Source organism: Fomitiporia mediterranea, assembly GCF_000271605.1.
Source record: "Fomitiporia mediterranea MF3/22 unplaced genomic scaffold FOMMEscaffold_5, whole genome shotgun sequence".
Lineage (NCBI taxonomy): Eukaryota > Fungi > Basidiomycota > Agaricomycetes > Hymenochaetales > Hymenochaetaceae > Fomitiporia > Fomitiporia mediterranea.
The window spans coordinates 2316454-2340587 of NW_006760390.1; the positions used below are offsets into that span (position 1 = coordinate 2316454).

A 24134-nucleotide genomic window follows, 5' to 3' on the forward strand; every position below is an offset into this window, starting at 1 on the left:
TGTTTCTGAATCTGAACAATCTCTTTGGATGCCGGCCCGGACGGCCCTTGCTTGAGTGGATCGTGCGCTGACGTTATGCATGACGACGGGTGCATATAGCCAGGTTAATCGAATATTTATTTATCCGAATTCGCACTCTACTAGCAACAACACTCACAACCATGCCCGTAGAAACGCTCGACGACGGAAACAAACTGCGCCTCGTGCATCCAAAGGTATGCTATCAGTAGAGTGCAAAGTTGATCCAGTGGATTTATTATTCCTTCCACCTATAAGGGTGCAACCCTTGAGGTACTCAAGTATGGAGCGACTATCATCTCATGGAAAGCCCCGAAGCCTGAATCTAACAACCTTGCCGAACAACTCTTCGTCTCTTCGAAGGCATTTCTTGATGGGTCTAAACCTGTGCGCGGGGGTATACCAGTTGTCTTTCCGTGCTTTGGTGCACCGTGAGTGCATCTTACAGTATTGTGAATGTATTATTTATGGCGTGGCAGGACGAGACCTGAGCATACTGGGTTACCTCAACACGGATACGCACGCAACTCAAAGTGGGAGTGGGATGGTCAGACATTGATGGACAACGACGTGGCTGTCTCTGTCAAGCTCAGTATGTCTTGATTCTCTTGGCTTCTAAGTAGCTACGGAGAATTAATCTTATCATGGATCGACAGCCCTGACATCCGACCCTTCCTTGACGAACGACCGAGTTGTCCTCGCCTACGTCATCACGCTCGCAGAGCACCAGCTCAACACTGACCTGCACGTAACCAACACTCATCCTGATTCCCCACTTTCCTTCCAAGCGCTGCTGCACACATACATCCGCGCGCCTAAGGCTGCAGCACATATCGATGGCCTCCAAGGCTTGACTTACCTCGACAAGACTGTAGGCGGAAACCAGAAGCTTATGGAACGTCGTGCCATCGCCGATGTACACCAGTTCACGGACTTCGTATATGAGGATGGCCCACTCGAGTATACTGTCACCTGGCCGGATGGAGGTATCAAGGTGAAGGCTATTGGATTTAAGGATGTCGTGCTTTGGAACCCGGGACCACAAAAAGGAAGTGAACTCGCTGACATGGAGGACGGAGGGTGGTAAGTGTAATGATTTCGTGGATTGAAGAACTTCAAATTAAATTGTTCTTTCCAGGGAACGATTCCTGTGTCTTGAACCAGGATATGTCGCTGACTTCAAGACGATCCAACCAGGCGAAACATGGATCGGAGGACAGACGCTTACACCTATTCGGTCTCCCGGAACTCTTTCAGTATGAATAGGAAATTGATATATACATTCAAATCTTCTCATGCTTCATGTAATATTACACCAGGAACTCGTTAGATCAACTGTATCATTTGTAACTTCTTTTAGGCCCCGTCTTTGACCGCCTGCCATGACTCGCGAGAAGTAATATCTTTCCACCACCTGGTAAATAACGTCAGAACTATACTGTTAAAATATACAGGCAACGCACCTTGCAATGTTCGGCTTGGAGTTCAGAGCATCGATCCCGAGACGCTGCAAGTAATAGGTTGAGTACAGCAAAGTCGAACATGATTAGAGCTGAATTACCTCAGTAATCATTGTGCCGTAAGGAAGGTGGAACAAGTCAGCCAGAGTGACGCTCTGCATTTAAGTCAATTTTTCGAATCTCCGATACAAACATTTAAGGACTGCTACGCACGTCGCCAGCCAAGTATTTGCGCTTGCTCAAAATTGCTTCATATGCATCCAATTTAGCGTACAATGTATCGGTGAGCTCCTTGACGCGTTTCTCGTCTGTCTGGCCTCCTCGCATCCTTAATAGAAGTTAGGTGTCTGCACCGAGTATGTAGACATTTCGTAAAGTCTTACGGCTTGAAGACCTTTTCAGCAGAAATCCCACTGGCAAATGGATCAAAGTTGTTCTGCTCAATACTCGCGGCCTCCTCAAAGCGTGCCCATGCTTCGATGTTCGACTGAGGAGGAATAAGACCTGGTGTTCCTTGATTTGCGTATTTGGCTGCGATGTAGCGGCCGATAGCGCGAGACTCGTAAAGCGTGAAGTCGCCATCCTGAACAAGGAGAATAAAGTAAGTAAATATAACGAGTAAATGAATTTGAGGACAGGGAAGCCCCTACCTTGAGTACTGGAACTTGACCAAAGGGCTGCAGGTTGGCAACATAGTCCGGACTCTTGTGTTCCGCCTTTGAGAAATCAATCAAGACTAGCTCGTACGGAACGCCCTTTTCTTTCAATACTGTCGCAACACGACGGGTACATGTCGACATAGGAGCGCCATACAGCTTAACAGGTGCCATAGTTGTATTTTTCAAGAAAAGAGGTAATTGACTAGTGCTACCGAAGTAAGGCGAAAGGCTGTTTGATACGAAGTTGAGCAAGACGGCGAGAGCGAGGACAGTTAAGGCGTGCGCAGCAAGAGAGGAGGTACTCCGATTCGGTGCCATTATTAATCTTCTAGGATCATGTGTGCTTTAGGTATAAGTAAGAATAGGAGGAATAAGGAGAACAGAAGGCTGGGTGTACACTTTTCGCGCGACATCAAGCGCACTCACACTGGTGAGAAAGCTTCTATATAGTTAGAAAAGGAAATTCGGAAATTTCCATGGCATGTTATGTGGCTTTGTTTGTGTCTTCCTCTTGAATTGTGACCACAGAGAATCCCGTCTATGAAACCCGCCTGAACTTTGTATCGAACTATGTCTGGGCACTCATTTCCAGACCCCGTATTTGAGAGCCTTCTGGAGAAGCTTGCACACGTACTCGAAGTAGTGCAAAACTCCGATTCCACGCTCGACCCACAAACACGGCAAGCCATGTTCAAAGCTGTACGCACATCTCACTCCAAAGTCAGTGTATATTCACACGCAGACTCTCATATTTCGTACAGACTACTGCATTTAAAGATGGCCTTGTGAAAGCGAAGGAACTCGCGAATACGCTCCCAGGAGGTGAGATGCTCATCAAGGACCAGGATGACGTAATCGCGATGCTTGAGCAGCTGCGAGACCAAAAACGGTCAGTACCCAATCCCTCGGTTGATCAACGGCCAATTCGTTGATTATTTCTGCTCAGGGATCAGCTTTCGAGATTCTCAAGCCACGCTCTGTCTACGTCTGGTCCTCCTAAAGATTCCCAAGTTAAGATGGAGGTCGACTCGACAGCATCATCTCCCCACGATTAGCATTGTATCTTTGGCAGCTTGCATCACGCAATGTATTTTTAAAGGCTTGCAAGTTTATCGTTGAATAATCGGAAATTTACTGAATTGCTTTTAAGCCGCATTTGACTAGGCAACATGAGTACGTTTGACAAGAACAGGTTAGCCGGCAACCAAGAACAAGAGTCGGGAACATGTCAAATCTCTTCGAGAAACAAACCATTCCGAAAAACTCGATAATAGCTACTGTGTGCCCCAAGAAGTGAATAAATGGAAAAGCCATTTCCCTAGTTGTAATTATTTGTGCACTGATTGTCGACGCTTTCTTTGAGAAGAAATCTTTCCTGTCAGCACTGGGTTGAGAGAGAAATTCTCTGGGGCCGGAAGAGGTTGTATCATCTCGTGAGGCGGTGGGAGTCGAATAGTCCCGTCGCTGTCCCGTCGAGGGATGTATCCTTCAGGTGGAATGGCCGATCGTTGTGGTGCAGGAGATTTCGCGGACCTCGGAAGCGGAGTTGGAGGAATCCTCGACGAATCGAGTCTGGAGTCTGGCGCCTGCATATGCCTCCTAACCGGGCGGTTTATTGGAAGCTTGGGCAACATATATTGCGATGGAGCAACAGTCGGACTGACGAGTACTTCACCAGGCATTACTACAATTTCTGTTTCAATGGGTCGAGGAGCCGAACTCTGGTATCCTACTTGACCTCGAGGACTGTCTCTGAAGCGGGGAATACTTCTACGAGTTGTACTTTGCTGTCTACGCAGGTGGGGCTGTGGTGATGTGTGGACTAAGACAGTATGACTGGAAAGCACTTTTCGCCTGGGGTGTGCACATACTTGCTCCGGAAGATGTTGCAAAGGTCGCTCTGCGTTTCTGTGAGTGCCACTCGGATACTGGTAGTTGTCATCGTAAGCTCGGCTACTGTCAAGCAAGTCGGCAACGGGGTTCAAATAAGATTGTTCGTGTATCTGTGGATTGACATGGTGGGCACTTCCTTTGCCTTCCTTATGTGCTTGCAATTGTCCAATTAGCCTACCCTCCTCCATGGCTTCCTTAATCATAACTCGCCTCTCGTGTTTCTTCAGCTGCTTTCGTGCCCTGATAGCCTCGGACGCGGCACGCGTTTTCTGCTGGTCCACCTGCTCGATCACGGCATTTGCACGAGTAATTCGTTGCTGAGCCAACTCCAATTGCGATTTGTACTGTTTTAGTTGTTCATGAACCCGAGCTGCTTCAGAACGGGCTTGCTTGTGTGCCGAGTCTACGACCCTTTGGCGTTGGTCTGCTTCTTGGACACGCCGTTCGGCTTCATTGGCACGACGTTTCTCTTCTTCGAGTCGCTTCAATAGTTTGCGTAGTAGATCAATCGTTTCGCTCCTAACGGCCAAATTCTTTTCCGTGTTGCAGAGTAAATCCCAAACACTAATCTTTGAATTGTCGCGAGTTCGTGATTTTGAGCGTCCATGCAATGGTTTGGAAGCCTTTCTATCAGCGTTCCTCTGTTTCCCTGGTGCTGCATTGCGTTTGCGTGACAACACCTCCGTCTTCTCATTCGGAATGTCCGTTCCACTATCTGAATGTTGTTGCTTCGCCTTCTTGTCATGTGCAGACTTGGGGTTGCTTAATGGCACTGATGCGGTTTTGTCATTTCGCAAAACTTTATCTTTTTGTTTTCTGCATTTCGAGCTGATAGTAGCAAAATAAGATGAGATTAGATAACTACTGAGTTGTAAACAAGCTTAAGGTTAATACGGACGCACCAAGCCCTTTTGTGATTGTCTACTGTGTCCGATGTTCGGCATTGCTTAGCGGCGTTCATTTCGTCCAGTCTTGCAGCGCCAACGAGGACGTCGATGGAACAAGGTTGTGCGTACTGGAATGCACATTGTAACACAAGATAGTATTAGTGCTTCCATAATGGGAGCTTCTCATACTTACACGAGGCGCATGCATCCTTCCCTCCAAATGATATCTTGTTTATCGTGCGGCATTCATGAGGTAATTTCATTCGTATTAGAAGCACAAATAATCCGATCTATTCCATGCAACAGCAAAACAAGTTTAACGAATGTGTAATGTACGTAGAATACGGTATCAAAATGGCATGGCTAAGGATAGCGAGGGTAATGGTATATAATCATAAAAGTCATAAGCATCTAGCATCTAGGAGACAGCGTCTAACTTAACCGTCTGCTGTGAGACATACAGCACGCATAGCAACGAGCTGGCCATCAATGCCATTGAAGGGAAGCTTAATCGTGAATAGGACGTTGCTTCGGTCATTGTTGAGATAAACAGGTAGTGTCACCATGTGGGATACGTCTTCATTGGGGTCGACCTGAACCCATCGTATTTGAGACGGGTTGAGACGTACATTCTCGCCATTGTTCAGTGTAAGCTTGTCGGATGACCAAGAGGCACCCTCAAGCACGAGACCTGGAACCCAGAGTTAGAACCTTTCTTTTCAGGACACAATCGGAATGAACTAACCATCCACAATAAATGCACTTGGGTCATTTACTCGTTCGATATCAAGTCTCAAGTCAAGCGTTTCTAAGCTCCACTTCTTGCGATGTGCGACTGCTTGACGAGTCGCTGTAACATACGCTTCAGGGAAGAACAAGTCGCCCAGCCAAACTTCAACATTGTTCAAAGTGTCAAGACCCGCAATCCGATCCAGCTGCGCGAGACGTCTTGCAAGATTCGGGATCCATTCCGACACAGACGTTGTCTTCTTGACTTTATATCTTAACCAATGCGTTGGAATGGTTCCCTTCGTAAGGTGACTTAAGAGGCCGCGAAGATGGTTCGTCTGCTTGAGCGCGCCTTCGCAAACCTTTATGACGTCGCCTAGATCTCTTTGGACTTGGTTGAGAAGTTTGCGACCAATCTCGCCTTCACGCAAGAATAACCTATTCAATGGATCCTGGTTCTCCACTGCTTGTTTCGCGAGCGTGTTGAAGTTCTAGATACCACGGTATTCAATTTCAGCGTGAGTGAAGAAGAAAGAGAAAGACCACGTACCTCTGGTAATAATGCTAACCATTCTCGGCAGTGCTCCGAAAGTGATCGCATCCATGCTGGCTGTTCAGCGGTTTGAGACTGTGCAGGTCCGACAGGTTTAATATCGTCTTCGTCATCATCAGCCAGACTCTTCATCTTGCGTAGCTTGATCAGCAAATCATTGCCTAGGCGGCCGGTCAGAAGACTCGAATAACAGAAGCTCAAGACAACTTACCTTGAGCAAGGGCAATAACGCGCTCAGCTGTTGGGGGAAGACTCAACCACGAAGGCGGTTCCCGGTCAGGCAGATTCTGTACCCAGGACAGGAAGTGATCTATCTTTGTTCCTTCTGGCACGGCCAATATCGTTTTCCCATCAGAACGTGGCACAAGATCGAAGTCCAAATTATATGCAGCTGGCGTGAAGAGGGAATCAACAAACGTGTCCAACAACTTTTGGTCGAAGTCACTGTCGATACGACCTCCATAGACGGATTGCTTGATAAGAGTCCGAACGGCATCCCAAGGAACAGAGACTGGGTCTACGTTGGCTCTGCCCTTGGCAATAGAATTCAACCAGACATCTATCGTTCCGAATGCCGCGCTCATGTCAGAGTCGTTGAAGTCGTACTTCTTACTCCAGCCGAGAGGAGCATAACGCAACCGTTCTTGAACAACGGCATGGAACCAGGCAAGGAGGAAGTATAGTCGCGATTTCTCAGCGGGCCCTTGAGCGAGCCTACTTTGCGGAATACCACGAAGTGAATCCAGGAGGTTAGCCTTGATTCCTGGAGGAGGCTCATTCATAATGACACGAGATTGGCGGAGAATGTTCACAGGAATGACTGGATTGGCCTCCATAGTCAAGAATAAGCGGAAACTGCGATTTGGATTTAAGGTTTGCAACTTCTTTTCCAGTTGACCGAGCCATGACGGTGCAAGATGTACGTTCTTCAAGAGCACCCAGGTACCCTGTCGAGCTGCCACTGCGATTGCTTGATCTGCTAAGGCAAAGCCCTCTTGTGATCCCATCGCGACAGAGGAGCATTTCACACCAGACGTCTGAACAAGACCTTCGACACGATAACTGGCGTCGTAACCGGTGACAGATACGAGGGAAATCGGTGTAACTGGAGGTACCTCCTTTGCAACTACATCCGCGAGGTTATAGTCGGACTCCATTGACAGATCCTTCTCGAAAGCAAGCCGAACGAAGGTATCCATTGACGATACGAGACGATCCGGACGGAAACATTTGATCAACAGAACGTAGCGAAGCGCCTTGATGATAGCTGTTAGGGAGAAAGAGGATCAGTTTGATATAAGTTAGAAATATAAGGAGAGTACGAACGCGATGTTGGTTCCCACGGGAATGGGGCGTGTTTTTCGGGCTCAGAAGATTGCAAGAAAGGCACCCAATCACTCTCGTTGCTCCTAATGCTGTCGAGCACGGGTTTGAACATCGGATGCTTAGCATAGTTGTCAAGACGCTCGTGTTGTTCAGCCGATAGAATGGCAATATCGGATGATTCGCCACCAGCACCTGGAGCGAGAACACCCTGACCACTCTCAAGCAAGAACTCATACTCGTCTGTGAGTTCCTCCATTCCACGATATTTGGCTTGCGCGAGAAGCATAGCTAACATGACATGATCCTGATGCAAGAGTGCGCGGGATGTGCGCTTGAACACCACGAGGAATAGGTCATCAAACAAAATCCGTCGTCGACTGGTATAGTCAGTGACATTCTGGAGGTTGGGGTTATGGTGCAAGATAAAGTCAAAAATGTCGAGGAAGAATGAGAGCGAGAATTGATAGAAGTGGTTGATGAGATTTAGCTGTTCAAGGATAAAGAACACCGAACTGCACGCTTGCGCGATAGGTAGGTATTCAGAAGTGACTTGTTCCACTTCACGCATGACAACATCCGTTTCCTCAACCTTCCTTGTAATCTCAGCAGCCTCCTTCTTAAGCGTCTCCAAGGTGTTGATAACCTTATCGTCGTCCAATATGTTACCAGTGGACTCGTTCAAGGCTTGCAGAAGGAGTTTCTCCAGTGTCCTTAATCGTAACCGGAATTCTCCCTGCAACTTCATGAGGTCAGTCCTCTTGCGTTCAGTGTCCGGCCTTTCGACCTTCAATACTTGGTCCAAGGTCTGGCTCTGGAGACTGCTGCGAGTCATCGTAAAGTTAACGAAGGTAACTCGACTACAGATGTCGGGTGAGAATTCCACCGATGGATCTCGAGTGGAAAGGAACATCGTAAACGATGGAGAGAAGTCGATATCCTGACTGCCAAGCCGTATAAGGACACGACCACCCGTCCTCCTGATCTCCTTGTTGAGAACGGCATTCAAAATGGGATCTAAATGCTCGACATCCTGGATCAAGAGAGGGTTACCGAAACGAAGTGCGCTCTCCAATACTTTGAGGAAAGCATCGTCGAGGAAGCTAGTAACAGTGATCTTCCTGTCTTTGTACTCGTTCAAGAGGAATGTCGTGGCTTGACCAGTAGGATCGATAATGAGAGGGTAACGGTTGAAGTGCTTAAGCATGATGGCATTCTCGATGCAGAGGCTATCTGAGGGCAATGACTTGGACTGCCAGCTCAAGCGTTCATCCGCCGTTGACAGATACTCAGGGAATGCCAACTCCGCCTTGTACTTGATGTGTGCTTCGTGAAGGTGGTGCGACCATTCATGCCACATCACTTCCCGGTAGTGTTGGTCAAAGAATCCACCATACGCAAGGAATGCTGCTGAGAGCAGAACATCGCCAACAATAGTGCTCATCTCTTCGTCGAATGTCTGACTTCCAGCTTCCCAGCGAGCCTTCTCAGAAGACAAACTATCAAGCATCCGCATACTGCGCTCCACTTTATTCTCGACCCTTTCCATTTCCGCTTTAATAGACTGGGTCTCGCTAATAAGAAGTGCGTATTCCTCCTTGTAGGTACGGATACTAGCTTCCAACTCCGCTATCATGGCAATAATCGTCTCTGCTTGTTTCTTCGTGTCCTCAGCTTGTTCCTCGAGCGACTGGACCTCATTCCGGAGAGGTTCAACCCTGTCCAAAATCTCAGAGAACCGAACCTGTGCGAGGACCCATTTCACAAGCGGACCGCAGGCTCTACTGGCGCGATTTACCGTCTCGAAGTTGAATGTCGGACGGGCAAGGTATTCGCGTTTCATGAGTTCTCGCATTGGCTTCGTCATTTGAGCGTTCGTATCGAAGTTGACGATCCTCTGGATGAAATCGTCGCGCCGAATGATACCTTGGACAGTTCGCCAACTGTCGATCTTGTGACTAAGAACTGTGCAGACCGACTCCATAGCTAGTTTCACCGCCTCAGGTGGATTAGCCATGGCTCGCACTTCCTGCAGATGCTGCCTCTTAATATTCCCAACAGCAGATTGAGCCTCAAGTACAGCTGGTTCAGCGTCCGCAAGGTCGGCCATAACAATACTTCGCCTCTGTTCGATGTGTTTGTCCTGCTCAACTAGTGCGGCTTGGATCTCGATAGACGCAGCCTTCTTTTGCTCAGCTTCCTGCTGGTCGGAGACCATGCGTTGAAGTTTTTCGTTTGCCTCCGCATTCTTCGCCTCGAGTTGCCTTCTCTTAATGGCAAGACTCTTTCGGAGCTCTTCAACCTGCGTCACTGTATCCTTGAGCTTATCAAGACCGACATGCAGATGGCGCTGCTGTTCCTCGAGTTCATCCCGTTTCTCGTTATACAACCGGACGTACTGGGAGATGCTATTTGGGCATTCGTCAGCCATCCAACTCGCAGAAAATTAAAACTTACAAATCAAGGTAATGTCTGGGCGTTACGTAGTTATACCGTCCTTGGCGCCTACTCAGCTTCTTGTTGATCTGGTACAATGACTGGTGGATATAAACAAGAGCATTTACGACAGCCGTACGGTGCGTTGGTGGCAAAGATAGCTGTCGGTAGGCGATGGGGAAGAACTGCGGAGGTTTGTATGCAGGAAGGTCGAGGTCCAACGTGGTCGTAAGCTCGGAACCGACTTGATAAAATGCTTGATCGGGCCAATCACCAAACCAATCAAGGACGCAACGGTTGAAAAGAGCAGGGGAAGTCGCGGCGCGCGAGGCAAGCCCGTTCTCTGGGGGATTCATCGTGAAGACAACGTGCAAATTCTTTGCCACTTGCTGAGTGAACCACTTGTACAGCTCTTCATGTGAGTCGAGCATAAGACCATCTCGTTGTGATCCTTCCTTGCAAGCAGTCATCAAGGCAGAATGTTCGTCTCCTTCAAACAGACCCGGGACTTCGGCGTTGGCGAGAAGTGTGTTCATCCTCTCCAGGAAACCCGAGTCTAGAACGTTCGACTCATCCATGATGAAGCAAATCTTTTCTCCTTTACAACCTGCTCTTCGGAGCACTGTACGCAGGTCTTCATCGAAGTCTTCTCCTGTGTATTTATTCGAAACCTTAATCTGGAAAATGCTCAGACCATTCATCCAAGCAACGAAACGAGACAAAGTCGTCTATGAGGAGAGATTAGTTATGACGAATAGGAATAATAAATTGGTTCTGCTTACCTTGCCACTACCGCTCACACCGATCAAAAGCAGATGTCCCTGGATCTGACGGAAGACACGGTCGATACGAAGAACATGGTCCAAAACATCATTGAACAGAACAAGCTGTACATCAAGCTCTTCTTCGTGGAAGACCCTGAGGCGAGCTTTAATGTAGTCTCGCAGGATTTCGCGATCGACTGGCACATAATGCTTGGAAGTCCAGTTTGAGAACAATATCGGTCTCGACAGCGCTTCTCCCTGATTTATCGTTGGGAAGTACTGCATGGCAGTACTATTAATGTTTTCATCGGTCCACACCTTTTCGTCCTCTGAGACTAGCCTATCCTGGAAGAGACGGAGAGCTTCGTGAGCCCAGACTCGCACCAGACCTTCAACGGACAGCATCTCCAAAGGTTTGATGGCTTCGTATATACCTCTAACCCAGCGTGTCAGTTCACGAGGACTGTAAATGTAATGCGCTTGCATATCTGTTGTGAACCGTTTTTGTGATTCCAAATAGAAAGTCGCCATTGCGTCGGTAAGGGGCTCTGCATAAGCACGCAAGGTCGGGACGACCTTGAGCATGGCTCGGTTATAAGTACCATAAATCTGCTTCAATGAGATTTCTCCAGGGTAATCAACCATGACGAGTGGAGCATGGCGCAAGAATCTATGAGAAAGGGGAACACGACCAGGATCGGTGGGTGGATTGCAAGCGCCAACAAACTGAATTCTTTCAAGCCTGACCCACGCCATGTCCGCAGTCCGATAGTATCCTCCGCACTCCACAAGCTGGCGGAGGAAAGAAATAACTCGCTGTGTACCATACTTGTCAGTTGCTGGCAAGTTGATCTCGTCGCAGAAGACGACCAGCCATCTCCCAATTTGGACGGGCGAAAGGATTACGCCATTAGGTGTCTTCCTGTATTCACAATATTGCTCGAAGGTCTTCAGGATGAGCTCTGGTGTCGTTGCACTGGAGAAGTTAAGGCCAACAACTTCCATATCTGGAAGCTTCCGAAGTGCGCTAAAGAGTGTCATGGTCTTACCAGATCCCGGCGGACCACAGAGCATCAATGGCTTGTGCTCGGAAAGCCATGAATACAAGACCTCTTCATGACGAACAGTATCAATAGTTGGTACCACGATATCCGATGCCGTGACAGCGTGAGCCTCAATTTCAATGACAGGGACCCGAGATGACCAGGCAATCCATTCACCGGTCGCAACTTGCACATCGTAATCAATGAGTGAACTGCCAGGGGTCAACAAAGGTAAATCAATGCCGGTCTGCTTTCGCAAGAAATCGCCTAAGTCGGCTCGAAGGTCGAGTCGAGCGTCACCGGAGAAAGCCCAGATAATGTTGACAAGTAGTCGTTTCGTCACATATTGTTCAACCTTCTCGTGACTTAATGGGAAGTCCGCGTGCTGAATGTTGTATTCCAGGACGTTACGAGCCGTCTTGTTGATCAAGGAGAAAAGTGTGTTCAAGGCCCTCGTGGCTGTGAAGTCCATAATGTGGTCGATAGACTCAGCATACGACAGCGCAGAGCTGATAATGTCGCCATCTGCAAAGTATTGCTCGAGGATTCCAGCAATTTCCCGCTGTGTACGAAGGTTGGGCGAGTCAGACGAATCGGTTGTAACAGCATCAGCGCGTCTAGATGCGGCAGGTTCGAAGGTCTCGTCTTCATCCGCGTCGAGTGGGACGTTTGAGAGGGTATCCAAATAGTGTCGATAGACCATACTCGGCTCCACTACGTCGTCACTGAACCAAATCATACCACATCGACTGACAGTAGCGAGCGTCGCATATTTCAGGTGCTCAACTTCGAACATAATGCGAACATTCGGGGGAAGATTAAGACGTTCTCCATTCGGCAACGTCAGGAGCTTGTTATCGTCCAGAACACTATTCAAGTTCTCTACCCATTCTGGGTCGACATCACCATCGAATATAATCCAATGGCGCTTGCCACTTTCTCCACGGACATCATCGACAATCTTGCGCAGGATATGAGTGAAGAGACCATCATTCCATTCGCGTGTTGTCGGATCCAATGTACCATACAAATCTTCCTTGTGGATTGCCTTAGGGTCAATGACGTACGCAACGCCTTCGACACCATCGAGACGTTCCAACGCAGCTAATAGCACCTTCCAAGCATTTGTTTTGCCACTGCCAGAAGGACCGACCATCATCAAACCATGCTGGATCTTTTGAATCTGATAAAGTTGTAGAATCTTGGCTATCCAGCGTTCCCCTGGTACGAGGCGCCGTTCCGCACAGACTTTCATTATTTGCTCTCGCAAAGCTTCCAAGTCGACAGGAACATAATCAACTCCTGGGAACACATCGGCGAGCAGGCTAAATGCGTAAATTAGTTGTCGTTTCTCTTGACATATGAAGTTAAAGTAACGCACCTCGTGAGCAGCGGCACATCATCAGCCACCAGCTTCGGCACAATGGTCTCGGTCACACTCTGAATGAGGATGACCTGTTCTTGGATAGCATCTGAAAGACCCGCGACATCCCCTTCTCCATTACGAGCATTAAGAAGACGCTCTCGCTTAAGAATACCAGCACTAGCTAAAACAGCTTTCAAGGCACGAAGGCCAAAGTCATAATGCGGCTGAGGTGAGAGTTGCTCGTCACAAAGGTTAAAGAAAGGAACGATCTTTGAAGCAAGAACTTCCGCAGTCCTAAAGCCCTGCGAGAAAAGCATCACCTGGGCAATAAGCTCGCGGTCTGGACGTGTCATAGCCATTGGCCTGAAGAGCTTGGTTAAGTTAGGAGGTAGAGCTGTACGGCCAGCGTAGCCAGGATTCGTAGTGATGAAGATCCCGATGTTTGGGTTAATCTTGAGGTTCTTCCCGACAAGCTCGATCTCGGTTTGCGGATTCTTTGCTAATGATGCAAGACCCTGCTGGATCGTTTGGACTTGTTGAGAAACAGCACTGAGGATACGCTCCTCAAGACGATTAAATTCGTCAAAGCACCCCCATGCACCAACTTGGCATAGACCCACGAAAATGCGACCCATAGCTTGGAAGTCGAACGTTTCGTCGCAACAGAAGACCAGTACGAAGCGTCCCAGCTGCACGCCAAGGGCCTTGACCGATTCCGTCTTCCCTGTTCCAGCGGGACCGAAAGGAGAGCCACCCAACTGGCCGTCGAGAGCTTGTGTCAGAGTCAAGTAGCACCTGTCCGTCAATGGCGTCTGGACAAGCCTATCGGGTACTCCAAGGTACTCCCATCCGTATGGGAACGTCGCATTAGCTACTTTAATTGCAAGCCTGTCCAATGGGTTCGCCAAAGTCTGGTCAAGATAGAATCGCATCTGGTAGAGCCACGCGAAGGCTTTGCTATCAGTGATACCTTGCTGAACTAACGAGCGGATAACATCACGTTCATGAACGAGTTCGGTGATCAAGTGCTCGCATTTCCTTCGAGTAATGGGATTTAAATCCGTGAGTACCAAATCTGCGAGGAGGTCCAATCCGCGGCGGACGATCTCGAGGGGTGCATCTGGGGTCTGACTTTGCTCGAGGCAGCTCTCAACAGAGGCAGTCCATGCTACTTGAATGGCAAGAGACACGAGCTGAGCAGGATACTTTTCTACCCACTGGATGAAGGTCTCCGCCGTGAATAGAGTTTCGTGCCCGTAGAACCCTTGCAATTCCTCGACAGCATCGCATAGGAGATAAGCGAGGTTGTTCCGCATTTCAGACTCTAGCTTTGACAGCCAGTCGTTAATTTTCGGATAATCCTTTAGGATGATGGGAGTCCTGAAGAAAATCTCCTCTCCTTCGCGAGAAGCAATTCCAGAAATCTGGGTTTCGTCCTCGTCCAACATCATAGTGGCAATGCCCGCAAACATCTTTTTCAGATGTTTCATGATTCTGACGATAGTCTTTGAGTTACCAATAATCTCGAGAAGGTCCTCGTCCCCGACAAAATAGAAACGAGGGAAAGATGCACGTTCTCGCTCGAGGTACTCTCCCAAAGCCTTCTGGATCTTGCTCAGCAAATCCGCAAGACGCTCTAGGGACTTCTGGATTCCCGGAATATTCAAGACCTCGACGACGTACGGAGTCTTGTTGACCTTCTTCATAACAGTCAAGAACTCTGAATTAATACTCTGGAATCGATTCGATTCGACAGGAAGCAGATGCTTGATGTCGGCGCTTCCGGAGAAGATACCCTCAAGGTAAACCCATTGACGTTGTACGTCGATCCAGACATCTATAGTCATCGCAATTCATTAATCTATGCCGAGAAGTCATAGCGGAACATGCTTACCGAAAAGAACATGAATTCGATTCAGTTTATCTTCCCAGGATGCCGCATCTTCTTCGAAAACTACGATCTGCGTTAGTAATGAGGAACTACTCCAGAGATAGCCCTGAGTTACCTTTATAATATGGAGACAGCTTCATGGCTGTTAGGGAATTAAGGTTTTCACTGCATTTGGTGAAGAGGTCGTCCCAGCCACTGTTGCCAGAACTCATTTTCAGTCATTATCATACTAGAAACGAAAAATGAAGTTACCGGATAAGCCTGGTCTTATTCTGGTAATTGACAAGATCAAGCGCATAGGATGTCCAAGTTTCTTTGACTTGTTTAATGTACTCTTCAAGCGCCATCTATAACATAGTATGTTAGTAGCAATAAATACAACGTAGGTGTGGCTGTATACCTCTCCCTGGGCCTGAATAATGACCTCCTTAATGAGAGATTCATTCTTCTTCAGATCCATATCATAAACATTTCCAAGAGTCATACTGTAGAAATTGAAGTTAATAGTAGCTTTTCAATTCACGATCATCAACGCACGTTGTTAGCATGACTGGTGACATGCGAAGGACCTTGAATAGCTGTTTCCAATGCCTATCCTTGAGGGCTTCCGACTTGAGCTCTCCAACGACGATGTTGCTCTTCAGAAGACCACGCAGTGTCTCCTGAACGTACTCGAACGCAGCATACTGACGCATACGGGTTGGCATGTCTTTCGTAGAGTTCAGTAGACCGTTCAGCTGCTCTCTGAGTTTACGCGGCTGCACGCTCGCCCATGCAATATCCCTGAGCTCGTTGATTTGTGCCCAGATGCCAGACAATGCAGTCCAGACCGCCTTCAAGTCACGCAGCTCCTCGAACACGGGCTCCAGACGCGTGTGACGCGTCAGTTCAAGGTCAAGAGCTTCCTTCGCTCGGCACACGAGGTCGTATTCCTCCTGGACACGATTGAGCTTCCCTTCGAACACACTTATGGTGTTCATAGCGGTGTCCGCTCGCAGGTTGCCTTGTACTGGACGTGTCTGTTCCCACTCGCTAATAATATCATTGATTTTATTCTCAACGATCTTATCCTCAGCGACAATTTTCAGTTGCAAACCAGCTATCACAGTAAGCGTTAGAAATAAAGTGAGAATCAATGTGCAACGCAGAACACACCAAGCTGCTCCTGAATCGAGTCGTTCTTCCTCTTCAGAATCTCATTGTACGCGCTCCACTCTCCTCGCAACTGGTCACTATATAACCAGTCATCCGGAAACTGGTATCGAAAGCGTTCTAATGTCTTCTCGCCATTGGCACAAAGGTCTATAAGTGGACCCCAAGTCTTGGATTTCTTTTTGAGGTCTTGCACGAATGTGATGAATGTAACGGCTGCTGCCGTCGATGAGTTTGGAGATGCGAAAGCCTGTGCGGTAAATTAGAATCTGATATAGCAATAGTACAACTTCGAGTCTCACCTCCATTGTGCTTCCAGCGTGGAAGACTTTCTAGAGAGGCTCCGTGTCAACACGCGTCGGTTGACTGCTGTCCAGATAAGGAAGGAGGTCTGTGTCGCGCACAACTTTTGGCACTTGCACGTCACGGACACACTCACCTACGTCTAGCCATCTCAAGTCCCTCATTCACGAAATAAAATACGCTATTCAAGATGTCGGGTCGTCAACAGCGTGTGATGGTACAGCCCATCGTAAGTGAATCAATCCTCTTGCTCTTTCACATTTGCTAACCTCTTTAACACATTCTTGTTTAGAATGTCATCTTCAGACATCTTCAGCAAGTTAGTCACGCTGTACTCATAGGGCTCGTCAACTTGTGTTTTGACGTATTTTCGCTCCCATAGAAAACGAAGGTATCAGTCTGGTTATACGATAACAATGAGATGCGATTGGAGGGTCGCATTATTGTACGTATAAGTGCTTGCATGCATCCTCCTTTTCCGTTGAAACGCCTTACACCCACAAGGCCGGTGTTCTAAAATGTGCAGCGTGAAGCGTGTGCGAACAGCCTTCACGCCTTCGACGACTCCTTTCCCTTTCATTTTCCACATACTTAGTGTCTGTAGCACGCTAATTAATATTCTTTAACGCAGGGCTTCGATGAATTCATGAACGTGGTTCTGGACGACGCTGCTGAGGTATATCTGAAAGAAGCAAAGCCTCGCAGAGATTTAGGTATGTACCTCAGTTCTTGTCAAAGAGACATTCTGAAATGGATTCTGTTCTTTGACAGGACGTCTACTGCTTAAAGGTGACAACATTACTTTGATCCAGCCGCTTCCCTAGTGTAATTAGCAGTACATTTTGCTTGTGTTTCATTACTTTTCTGTTTTCCCTACGATTATAAATGACAAATTGCCCCTGTCTACTAAAGAAAGGGACAAAATTGTCAGAGCCTGTTTAGCTGTTGCTACAAATTATATATAGGAATCAGCCGAGTCAGATTCAGCGCTTGACGGCACAAGGGACATTCAGCCTTCATAATTCCATGAGCATGCATTCATAGAAGAATCAAAACGTAAAGCACACCTTTTCTCGACCCCACCCTATAATACACGACCAACAAAACAAGTGTCCACATTCCGTCGCACAGCTCGACGTGCGTTCCTCAAGGCAAAGCGTGCAACTCCTTCTTGCCCTCACGTCTTCCGGGATCTGCGTGAAGTCTAAAACCGTGTGCTGGTCTTCCTCCGCCGGTATAGGAGCAGAAGACTCATCAGACGTGTTCTCCAGTACTTCGGGTATTGGGACTCCGTCAATTGAGGAGTTTACTGTGCGGTCTGAGCGCAAGACCTGCTTCCCTTTCCCTGAGAAATTCTGTTCTATCTCTTTCGTGGTGTTCCGACGGAGTTCCCGTATTGTCGAAAATAGGCGATGCAAGAGCCGGACCAGAATGAGAATGCCCAACAGAGAATAAGACGGAGGACGGGTATTTGGGTTCTCAGGTATAGAGGAAATCTGTGAATAGTGTGACCATTTACTCTAATTGATCTAAAATAAATTAGAGACATACGGTTTTCACGCCAAGCACACGCTGGACGAGGTTATAGTACACCCCTCTGAAGTAGAAGACGGCAAGGTTAATCTCGGAGACGATATCCAGTATGTTCGGCAGTCGACGTAAGATCCGTGCTATTCGTTCGTTGCCTCCACTGAGCCGGCTTTCATAACGAGAAATTATGTATGCCGGAAAAGCAGGAAGGAATACAAGAGCTGCACGTTTCTGTAGTCATATATTAGTTACTTCAAATAGATTGGAGTGATATGAAGCTAAGTACTCGAGCCGAAGGTGTGCCTTTCTCATTTGTGGAGTACTGCCATATGTTCGTATACTCTTCTCCAAGGGTCTGTTGAGCTATGTAGGGATAAGAATTTACGAAATATTTGAGACGTGTAATGAGCACACCTCGACCAGTAGTCAGTCCATAGTAAACAAGTTTAGAAAGAAGCTCTAACTCCTTATCCCATCGAGTAAGCCACCTGTTCCCTGAACAAAGAGTTAAAGCCAAACCCCTAAGTATTCCATAAGGCTACACACCTAACCACGACCTCAGTACGTTCTCCGCCTGTTCTCTCAATGAATAAACATAGAACAAGTCCCGTTGATGTGCTCTAACTGTCAAACACAGTTTAATATAGCTCAAGAATTACTCATGAAAATCATTCACTTATTTGTGCCTGCTGGGCAGCCGGAAATTCAGGTAAAGCAGTAGCTCCTTGTGAGCTCGTCATGGCGGCAGTGTTCAAAGAGTCTGCAGTGTGTAGATGCACGTGAATGGCGTCGATCGCCGATCACGGCAAAAGCTGCGCGTCAGTTGGCGGCTGTCTGTCTGAGTATCGTTTTCTTTCTCTCTTCTGACACTATACAGCCTACCATGGCTCAACGAGTACCTCAGCAACGTATGGAGGGCCCGACTGTTTGGCAGAAGAGTGAGTTTTATGTCGTCATTATTCCTCCGGGATTTACCATGTCTAACTCCGTTGACATTTCTTGACTTTTAGTGAAGTAAGCACATCCCGATTCTCCTCAAGTCCACACAGCTCCAGTACTCATATGTGTCAAGAATGGGTGCGATGATGGGCGCAGGTGTAGGCCTTACCATCGGCTTCCTCTTCGGCTCGTATAGCATCTTGAGGTAAATCCTTACATCTATCGTCTTAATGGACTTGTCATTCATCCAAATTCCACTCTGTTCTATTCTCTTTCTGCGTGCAGGAATGGTGCTGGCCCAAGAGGCATCATGGCCACTCTTTCACAATACATGCTCGGCAGTGCAGCCAGCTTCACATTCTTCCTTGCCATTGGTTCGGTGCGTGCTTCTTACGTTGTTATAATTTCGTTTTCTTTTTACACTTACATTTTCTACATTATTTATTTTTACTCCTCCGATTTTGAAGGCCATTCGTAACGACTCGCTTCTCCCTCCACATCTCGAAGCTTTACACAATCAACTCGCTCCACCTGTTGTGCATTCCAGAGTTGCCAGCGCATCTTTAATTAAAGCGCGCTGGGAAGCAGAAAAGCAAAGACGGAGCAACTTGTGAACCATTACACAGAAAAGTAGGCCAAGAGCACGCCTGCACCAGCCCTCGAACCCGGAATGAATGGAATAATTTCCCTGCCCTTCTTTCATATGTGCTAATGTTTGCAGTTTTGCCTTTCCTTATTATATCATACACACTTTGCACCACGGAGCGTTCACATCCCCGCGCCGTTTTCTGTTCTTCCTGCACGTAATGTCATGTCATTATGAAGCGTACACGCGTCTGAACATACGACTACAGCAACAAGAAGGGAAAAAAGCAAAGTAGCTGCTGAAAAAGTCAAGGCAAAGAGGAGTCGGGACGATAATTGATCTAATCGTACACATGTAGCATATGCAACTCCATACAACGTACATCAAGTGCTCATAAGGACGAGGAACAAGTGCTAGTCCTGGGGGAACATAAAATCCGTGCGAAGCAAGGATCTGGCCTTGCGCCACTATCGAGCCGGCTCGATTACGTCGTACACTCTTGAAGAACAATGAAACGTAAGGTTTTTCGAGAGTGAAGACATGCATTCGTTACGCATTCGTTTTTTGTGGGCAATGTGTTTGCGAACATGGTAGGATACGTGAAGGAATACCGCGTAGGGGATACGGTGAATAACGGTTGAGCGTGATCATGAGAAGGGGGGGTCGTCAGTGCTAGGGCTAATGCAAAATGACAATAAACTCAGTCAATGCGTAATTAAACAAAAATGAAGGAAGCATACCATAATTTATCCGTAAACTGTCCGGGGAGGATTCGGTCTCCTCTTCCTCATTTTTCGCTGGCTCTTCTTTTCCCGAGCTACGTCAACACGACATGGGCGGGGCGTCAGTGGCTGTGGACGTGAAATGACGGGCCGTCTCTTCTCCGCGTCGATAGTGTACATGCGCCCGCCAGTGAATCGTCTAAACCAAGCAATAAATCGGCTAAAAACGCCCCAACGCGCCTCTGACGGTATCTCCTCGGGGAGTTCAAACGAGAACATGTCGTCGTCGTATCCACAGAAGCTATAATCTTCGTACAAGCACTCGCCGTTACAGTCGTACGGGAGTTTGCAGAACGGAGCGTGGTGCGGTGGATGTGCACAGGTGCAGAATTTGGAGAAGCGATATGAGTAGTCGTAATACACCGGTTCGTCACAGAACTTGACGGAACGCTTCGCAGTGAGCGTGCTCTTCCCACTTTTTCCGCTCGAGACGGAGGGCGAGTGGGTGAGAATCGAACGAGGCGGAGGTGGAGGCTCAACTTTCGTCTGGCTCGACGAATCAGATGCAGCCTCTGACGAGACTGATGAGCGTCTGAGATGCTTCGGAGTGGCCCCGTCAATGTCAAGGCCTCGAATAGAGCTTCCTGGGCCTGGTATTGTCGACGAGTCCGACTCTTTGCGATTGAGCGGTCGAGAAATGAAGGTAGGGCGCTTAGCCCACCGCCTGACTTTCGGAGGCTCAGGAAATGTCCCTTCTTCGACTTCAAGAATGTCTTCAGGGATATTGAGGACGGAGGCCCTGCAATTCGGGCAGTTTAAGGATAACTAGTTATGGAATGCACCGTCGAGAACAATAAATGAGCCACATTGTAGATACAAGAGACAAGCGATGGACACAAAACTTACGCGTCTTGATGACATGGCCACCCCATCCGAGCTGTAGCTCGGTCCACCAGATGCGCAACGCGCATAGATATTCTGTGGCTTCACGGGAACGTTAGCTCATTCGTTGACGCGTCAACGGGACTGACACCAACCTGGATCATTTGCTGTAGGGTGTCGCGGGACATGTCTGTTCGTCTCGTGAAGGGGCAGCAAGAGGGGAGGAGGAAATAGCGACACAAAGGCCAGGGGAGGTCTTACGTCGAGTGCTAATATGCCTATTCTCTAGTTGCTTACACGTGTGTTAAGCATGTTGGCAGACATGCGGCTTCCGTGAGTCATTCTTGACTTACGGACATTTCGGAACCCGCTTTGTTCTTCCGAGTTACATACACGTACACCTTTTGGCATCCTGCCGCCGCAGACCGGTTCATGTAAAGTGGATGATTGATGCGTGATGGTGGACACTGTAATAAGTCCTGCCATATGACCTGCAAATGGCAGGGTGATTTTGGTTAACGCTAACGGAAGTAATTACTGCATAAGGCAGCCATTCAAGGTCAATGCAGATCCTTGGGATGAAAACTAAAACAGTAGAGTTTGGACCCTTTCGCAAAGCGAGGTCTCCGTCTAATATGGCTGGAAGCTTTCCTCTATTATACCAATCGGGCTCATACAATCTGCCAGACTTCCGCTCCATCCTCTTCCACATAGCTACCTTGACAGACTTCAAGCAGCTTCCAATCCACTTCGACGCCCTTTTCTCTGAATATATGCGCCGCATCTACCGCAATCTTCTCATATCCTTCAGTTGCAAGCGCCAGAATTGTCGGCCCGGCTCCGCTTAGACAGATTCCGAGGAGGCCTGGATGCGTCGTGGGAGTAAGTCGAGAAGTGACTTCAGGAAGTCCTGGAATTAGAGTCCTCCTGTAAGGCTGGTGCACGCGATCCTGCATTGCATCGTAAATGAGTCCTGGGTCCGGTGGTGTCCGTGAAAGTGCTGTAGTCAGCACAGCTAACCGTTGTAGGTTGAACACCTGATGCATAACAGTTACTTCTTCATGTCCCAGGCGATAATCGGAGGTAGATATGAAATATAAAGCTCACCAGGTCCTTTCGAGAGTAGCTTTGAGGAAGCACGTCACGCGCCTTGGCCGTGCTGAGCTCGAAACGAGGGATGATGGCCACGGCTTTAATCGATTCTGCCCATCCAAATCGGACATAGTGACCGATACCTTCAGGTGGGTGTGGTGGATTCTTTCCCCAGTCCTCGCCGGCATCTGGAGGATATTCTGGCAAGACCTCGCTGAGCGGGACTTGAGCACGTGCTTGCGAATCATCATCAAGTTCGCGGAGGTATGAACCTACAAAGCCTCCCACAAGGGCAGCGGTGACATTGTCCGGGTGGCGTTCAACCATCAGCGCAAAGTCGAGTATCCGCGACGTGGTCAGATTGAGCTTTGCGAGCACATTTGCGAGAAGAACTCCGGCGATTACTGCAGCACCAGACGATCCTAGACCGCGACCGAATGGAATTTCGTTGTGCGCATGTATTGCAAGATGTTCCGGGAAAGAAGAAATGTCATGACACCTTAGGACGTATAAGCAGACGCGAGTCGTCAAGTTCTTGTATGGGTCGAGCGGGACTTCGTCGGCGCCTTCTCCAGAATAAGTGAGGGTTGGTGGATATCGAACATTTGAGTCCGCTATAGTAGCATTGAGTGTCAAATGCAGCGACAAAGACAGGCCGACGACGTCGAAGCCTGGGCCGATGTTTGCAGATGTCGCAGGGACGCGTATGGTGATGGACCGAGCCATATGCGTACCACTCAAAATTTCAGTAAGATAGATTTAGCAGCAGCGTCGATCACTTCGTTTTGATCTAATGGTCCTTTTGGGTAAACAAGTTGTGTATGTAATCATATATCTCTCCACTTACACTCGCTATGTCATTTTTCCATCGATTCATTTTCTGTCAAAACATTGACTGTTTGGCACGATGAATATGACGGGCTCCAAGAGGCAGACTTATACCTTGTTAGACTCGCTTCACGCCTGCCTTTGTCAATTAACCTTGTCCCTTGAGACGTCCACGTGCGACTTACAGTTGGACAGCATCATGATGCACGAGAATTTATAAAGATATACGAGGACAATGAACCAACGAAGGAGGCAAGCTTGGCTTTCTATAAGGTAAGACGGCAGCCGCCGAGGTTCGTGGACTCTATTGGAATGACATGAGAGCGAATGTGTACTAACTGTCTTGTGGATCAACAGCGCATAAGGCAGACCGAGCGTCAACAACGAAGGGAATCCGCCGAAGAGGAGATGACATCAGTTAAAAGTGACAGTTCCATACCGGTTTCCGCTGTGCTTCTACGCCGAAGGCGGTAAGACACCCCAGAAGCGGATAACGGTCCGCCTTGTTTGCATCGATGACGATCCTCAGAATAATTAGAAAAGGAAGCACTGTCTATCAATATATCATGCACTCTTTTATTCAGCAACGAAGACCATATGCCTATGGCCTTGATTCAAATAGCGCTCGCTGCTAAGTCTCACTTTGCACCTCGTCTCCCTCGTCTTCCGTGTCGTTCGTTTGTCTAGCACCATGACTTCGCCTGTTGCCCACTCCCAGAAGGCCAGCACTAGAAGCCATGAACGGGAGCGCTCGTTCACTATTGAGCAATTTCAAGCGCTTGTAGCATCAGCACTTGACATTCAACGCGTACCCGACAGTGATCTGGCATTCTCGTTTGGCGGCGACACATACCCACCCTCGACGCGTTCGACGCGTTCACGACGCTCTAATGGCGCGCGTTCAATTAGGTCAGTGACCTTGACGAGACTGAAGGGTGCGTTCACGAAGAAAACTGAGCCGACCGACGCGTCTCTACCTGTGCCACCCGAATCGCGACGCGCCGCCTCCTCTTCCGCACCCTCGCTGGCCATTTGTGGCTTCGGTGAAAATTGTCAGAGGACTGCATTCAGTGTCCAG

At 48.2% G+C, this 24134-nt stretch overlaps 8 protein-coding genes across 8 annotated transcripts; 3 read left to right on the forward strand and 5 right to left on the reverse strand.

Moving 5' to 3' along the window:
* Positions 1-161: 161 nt before the first annotated feature.
* On the forward strand, positions 162-1280 carry FOMMEDRAFT_155338 (galactose mutarotase-like protein; the record flags this gene model as incomplete). The annotated part of the gene is made up of 5 exons (XM_007265754.1): positions 162-215; positions 277-449; positions 498-610; positions 675-1101; positions 1157-1280. 5 exons carry the CDS (start codon positions 162-164, stop codon positions 1278-1280), a joined length of 891 nt encoding a protein of 296 aa, XP_007265816.1.
* A 94-nt stretch (positions 1281-1374) lies between these two features.
* On the reverse strand, positions 1375-2308 carry FOMMEDRAFT_83258 (glutathione S-transferase; the record flags this gene model as incomplete). Its single annotated transcript, XM_007265755.1, has 6 exons — positions 1375-1432; positions 1482-1525; positions 1580-1633; positions 1692-1806; positions 1862-2061; positions 2129-2308. The coding sequence occupies 6 exons, from the start codon at positions 2306-2308 to the stop codon at positions 1375-1377; spliced, it is 651 nt and encodes a 216-aa protein (XP_007265817.1).
* Positions 2309-2671: 363 nt separating this feature from the next.
* Positions 2672-3290, forward strand: FOMMEDRAFT_106762 (uncharacterized protein). The gene is made up of 3 exons (XM_007265756.1): positions 2672-2836; positions 2899-3026; positions 3084-3290. Exons 1-3 carry the CDS (start codon positions 2708-2710, stop codon positions 3190-3192), a joined length of 366 nt encoding a protein of 121 aa, XP_007265818.1. The 5' UTR covers positions 2672-2707; the 3' UTR covers positions 3193-3290.
* Positions 3291-5170: 1880 nt separating this feature from the next.
* Positions 5171-16427, reverse strand: FOMMEDRAFT_121816 (dynein heavy chain protein 1). The gene is made up of 14 exons (XM_007265757.1): positions 16178-16427; positions 15560-16121; positions 15423-15507; positions 15275-15369; positions 15138-15217; positions 15026-15085; positions 13147-14968; positions 10741-13090; positions 9980-10686; positions 7526-9930; positions 6411-7466; positions 6197-6360; positions 5663-6137; positions 5171-5608 (listed from the first exon to the last, which is right to left on the reverse strand). The coding sequence occupies exons 2-14, from the start codon at positions 16000-16002 to the stop codon at positions 5355-5357; spliced, it is 9996 nt and encodes a 3331-aa protein (XP_007265819.1). The 5' UTR covers positions 16003-16121; positions 16178-16427; the 3' UTR covers positions 5171-5354.
* Positions 16428-16600: 173 nt separating this feature from the next.
* On the reverse strand, positions 16601-18747 carry FOMMEDRAFT_167453 (uncharacterized protein; the record flags this gene model as incomplete). The annotated part of the gene is made up of 11 exons (XM_007265758.1): positions 16601-16706; positions 16770-16795; positions 16860-16922; positions 17109-17188; positions 17247-17491; positions 17545-17973; positions 18029-18238; positions 18294-18370; positions 18422-18502; positions 18554-18631; positions 18684-18747. The coding sequence occupies 7 exons, from the start codon at positions 18745-18747 to the stop codon at positions 17426-17428; spliced, it is 1005 nt and encodes a 334-aa protein (XP_007265820.1). The 3' UTR covers positions 16601-16706; positions 16770-16795; positions 16860-16922; positions 17109-17188; positions 17247-17425.
* Positions 18748-18881: 134 nt separating this feature from the next.
* FOMMEDRAFT_106771 (uncharacterized protein) lies at positions 18882-19736 on the forward strand. The gene is made up of 4 exons (XM_007265759.1): positions 18882-18949; positions 19080-19151; positions 19232-19325; positions 19414-19736. The coding sequence occupies exons 1-4, from the start codon at positions 18891-18893 to the stop codon at positions 19558-19560; spliced, it is 372 nt and encodes a 123-aa protein (XP_007265821.1). The 5' UTR covers positions 18882-18890; the 3' UTR covers positions 19561-19736.
* An 18-nt stretch (positions 19737-19754) lies between these two features.
* On the reverse strand, positions 19755-21480 carry FOMMEDRAFT_19475 (uncharacterized protein). Its single transcript, XM_007265760.1, has 4 exons — positions 21292-21480; positions 21161-21238; positions 20273-21079; positions 19755-20210 (listed from the first exon to the last, which is right to left on the reverse strand). Exons 1-3 carry the CDS (start codon positions 21322-21324, stop codon positions 20279-20281), a joined length of 912 nt encoding a protein of 303 aa, XP_007265822.1. The 5' UTR covers positions 21325-21480; the 3' UTR covers positions 19755-20210; positions 20273-20278.
* A 176-nt stretch (positions 21481-21656) lies between these two features.
* FOMMEDRAFT_19476 (homoserine kinase) lies at positions 21657-23095 on the reverse strand. The gene is made up of 2 exons (XM_007265761.1): positions 22244-23095; positions 21657-22173 (listed from the first exon to the last, which is right to left on the reverse strand). Exons 1-2 carry the CDS (start codon positions 22952-22954, stop codon positions 21808-21810), a joined length of 1077 nt encoding a protein of 358 aa, XP_007265823.1. The 5' UTR covers positions 22955-23095; the 3' UTR covers positions 21657-21807.
* Positions 23096-24134: the final 1039 nt, after the last annotated feature.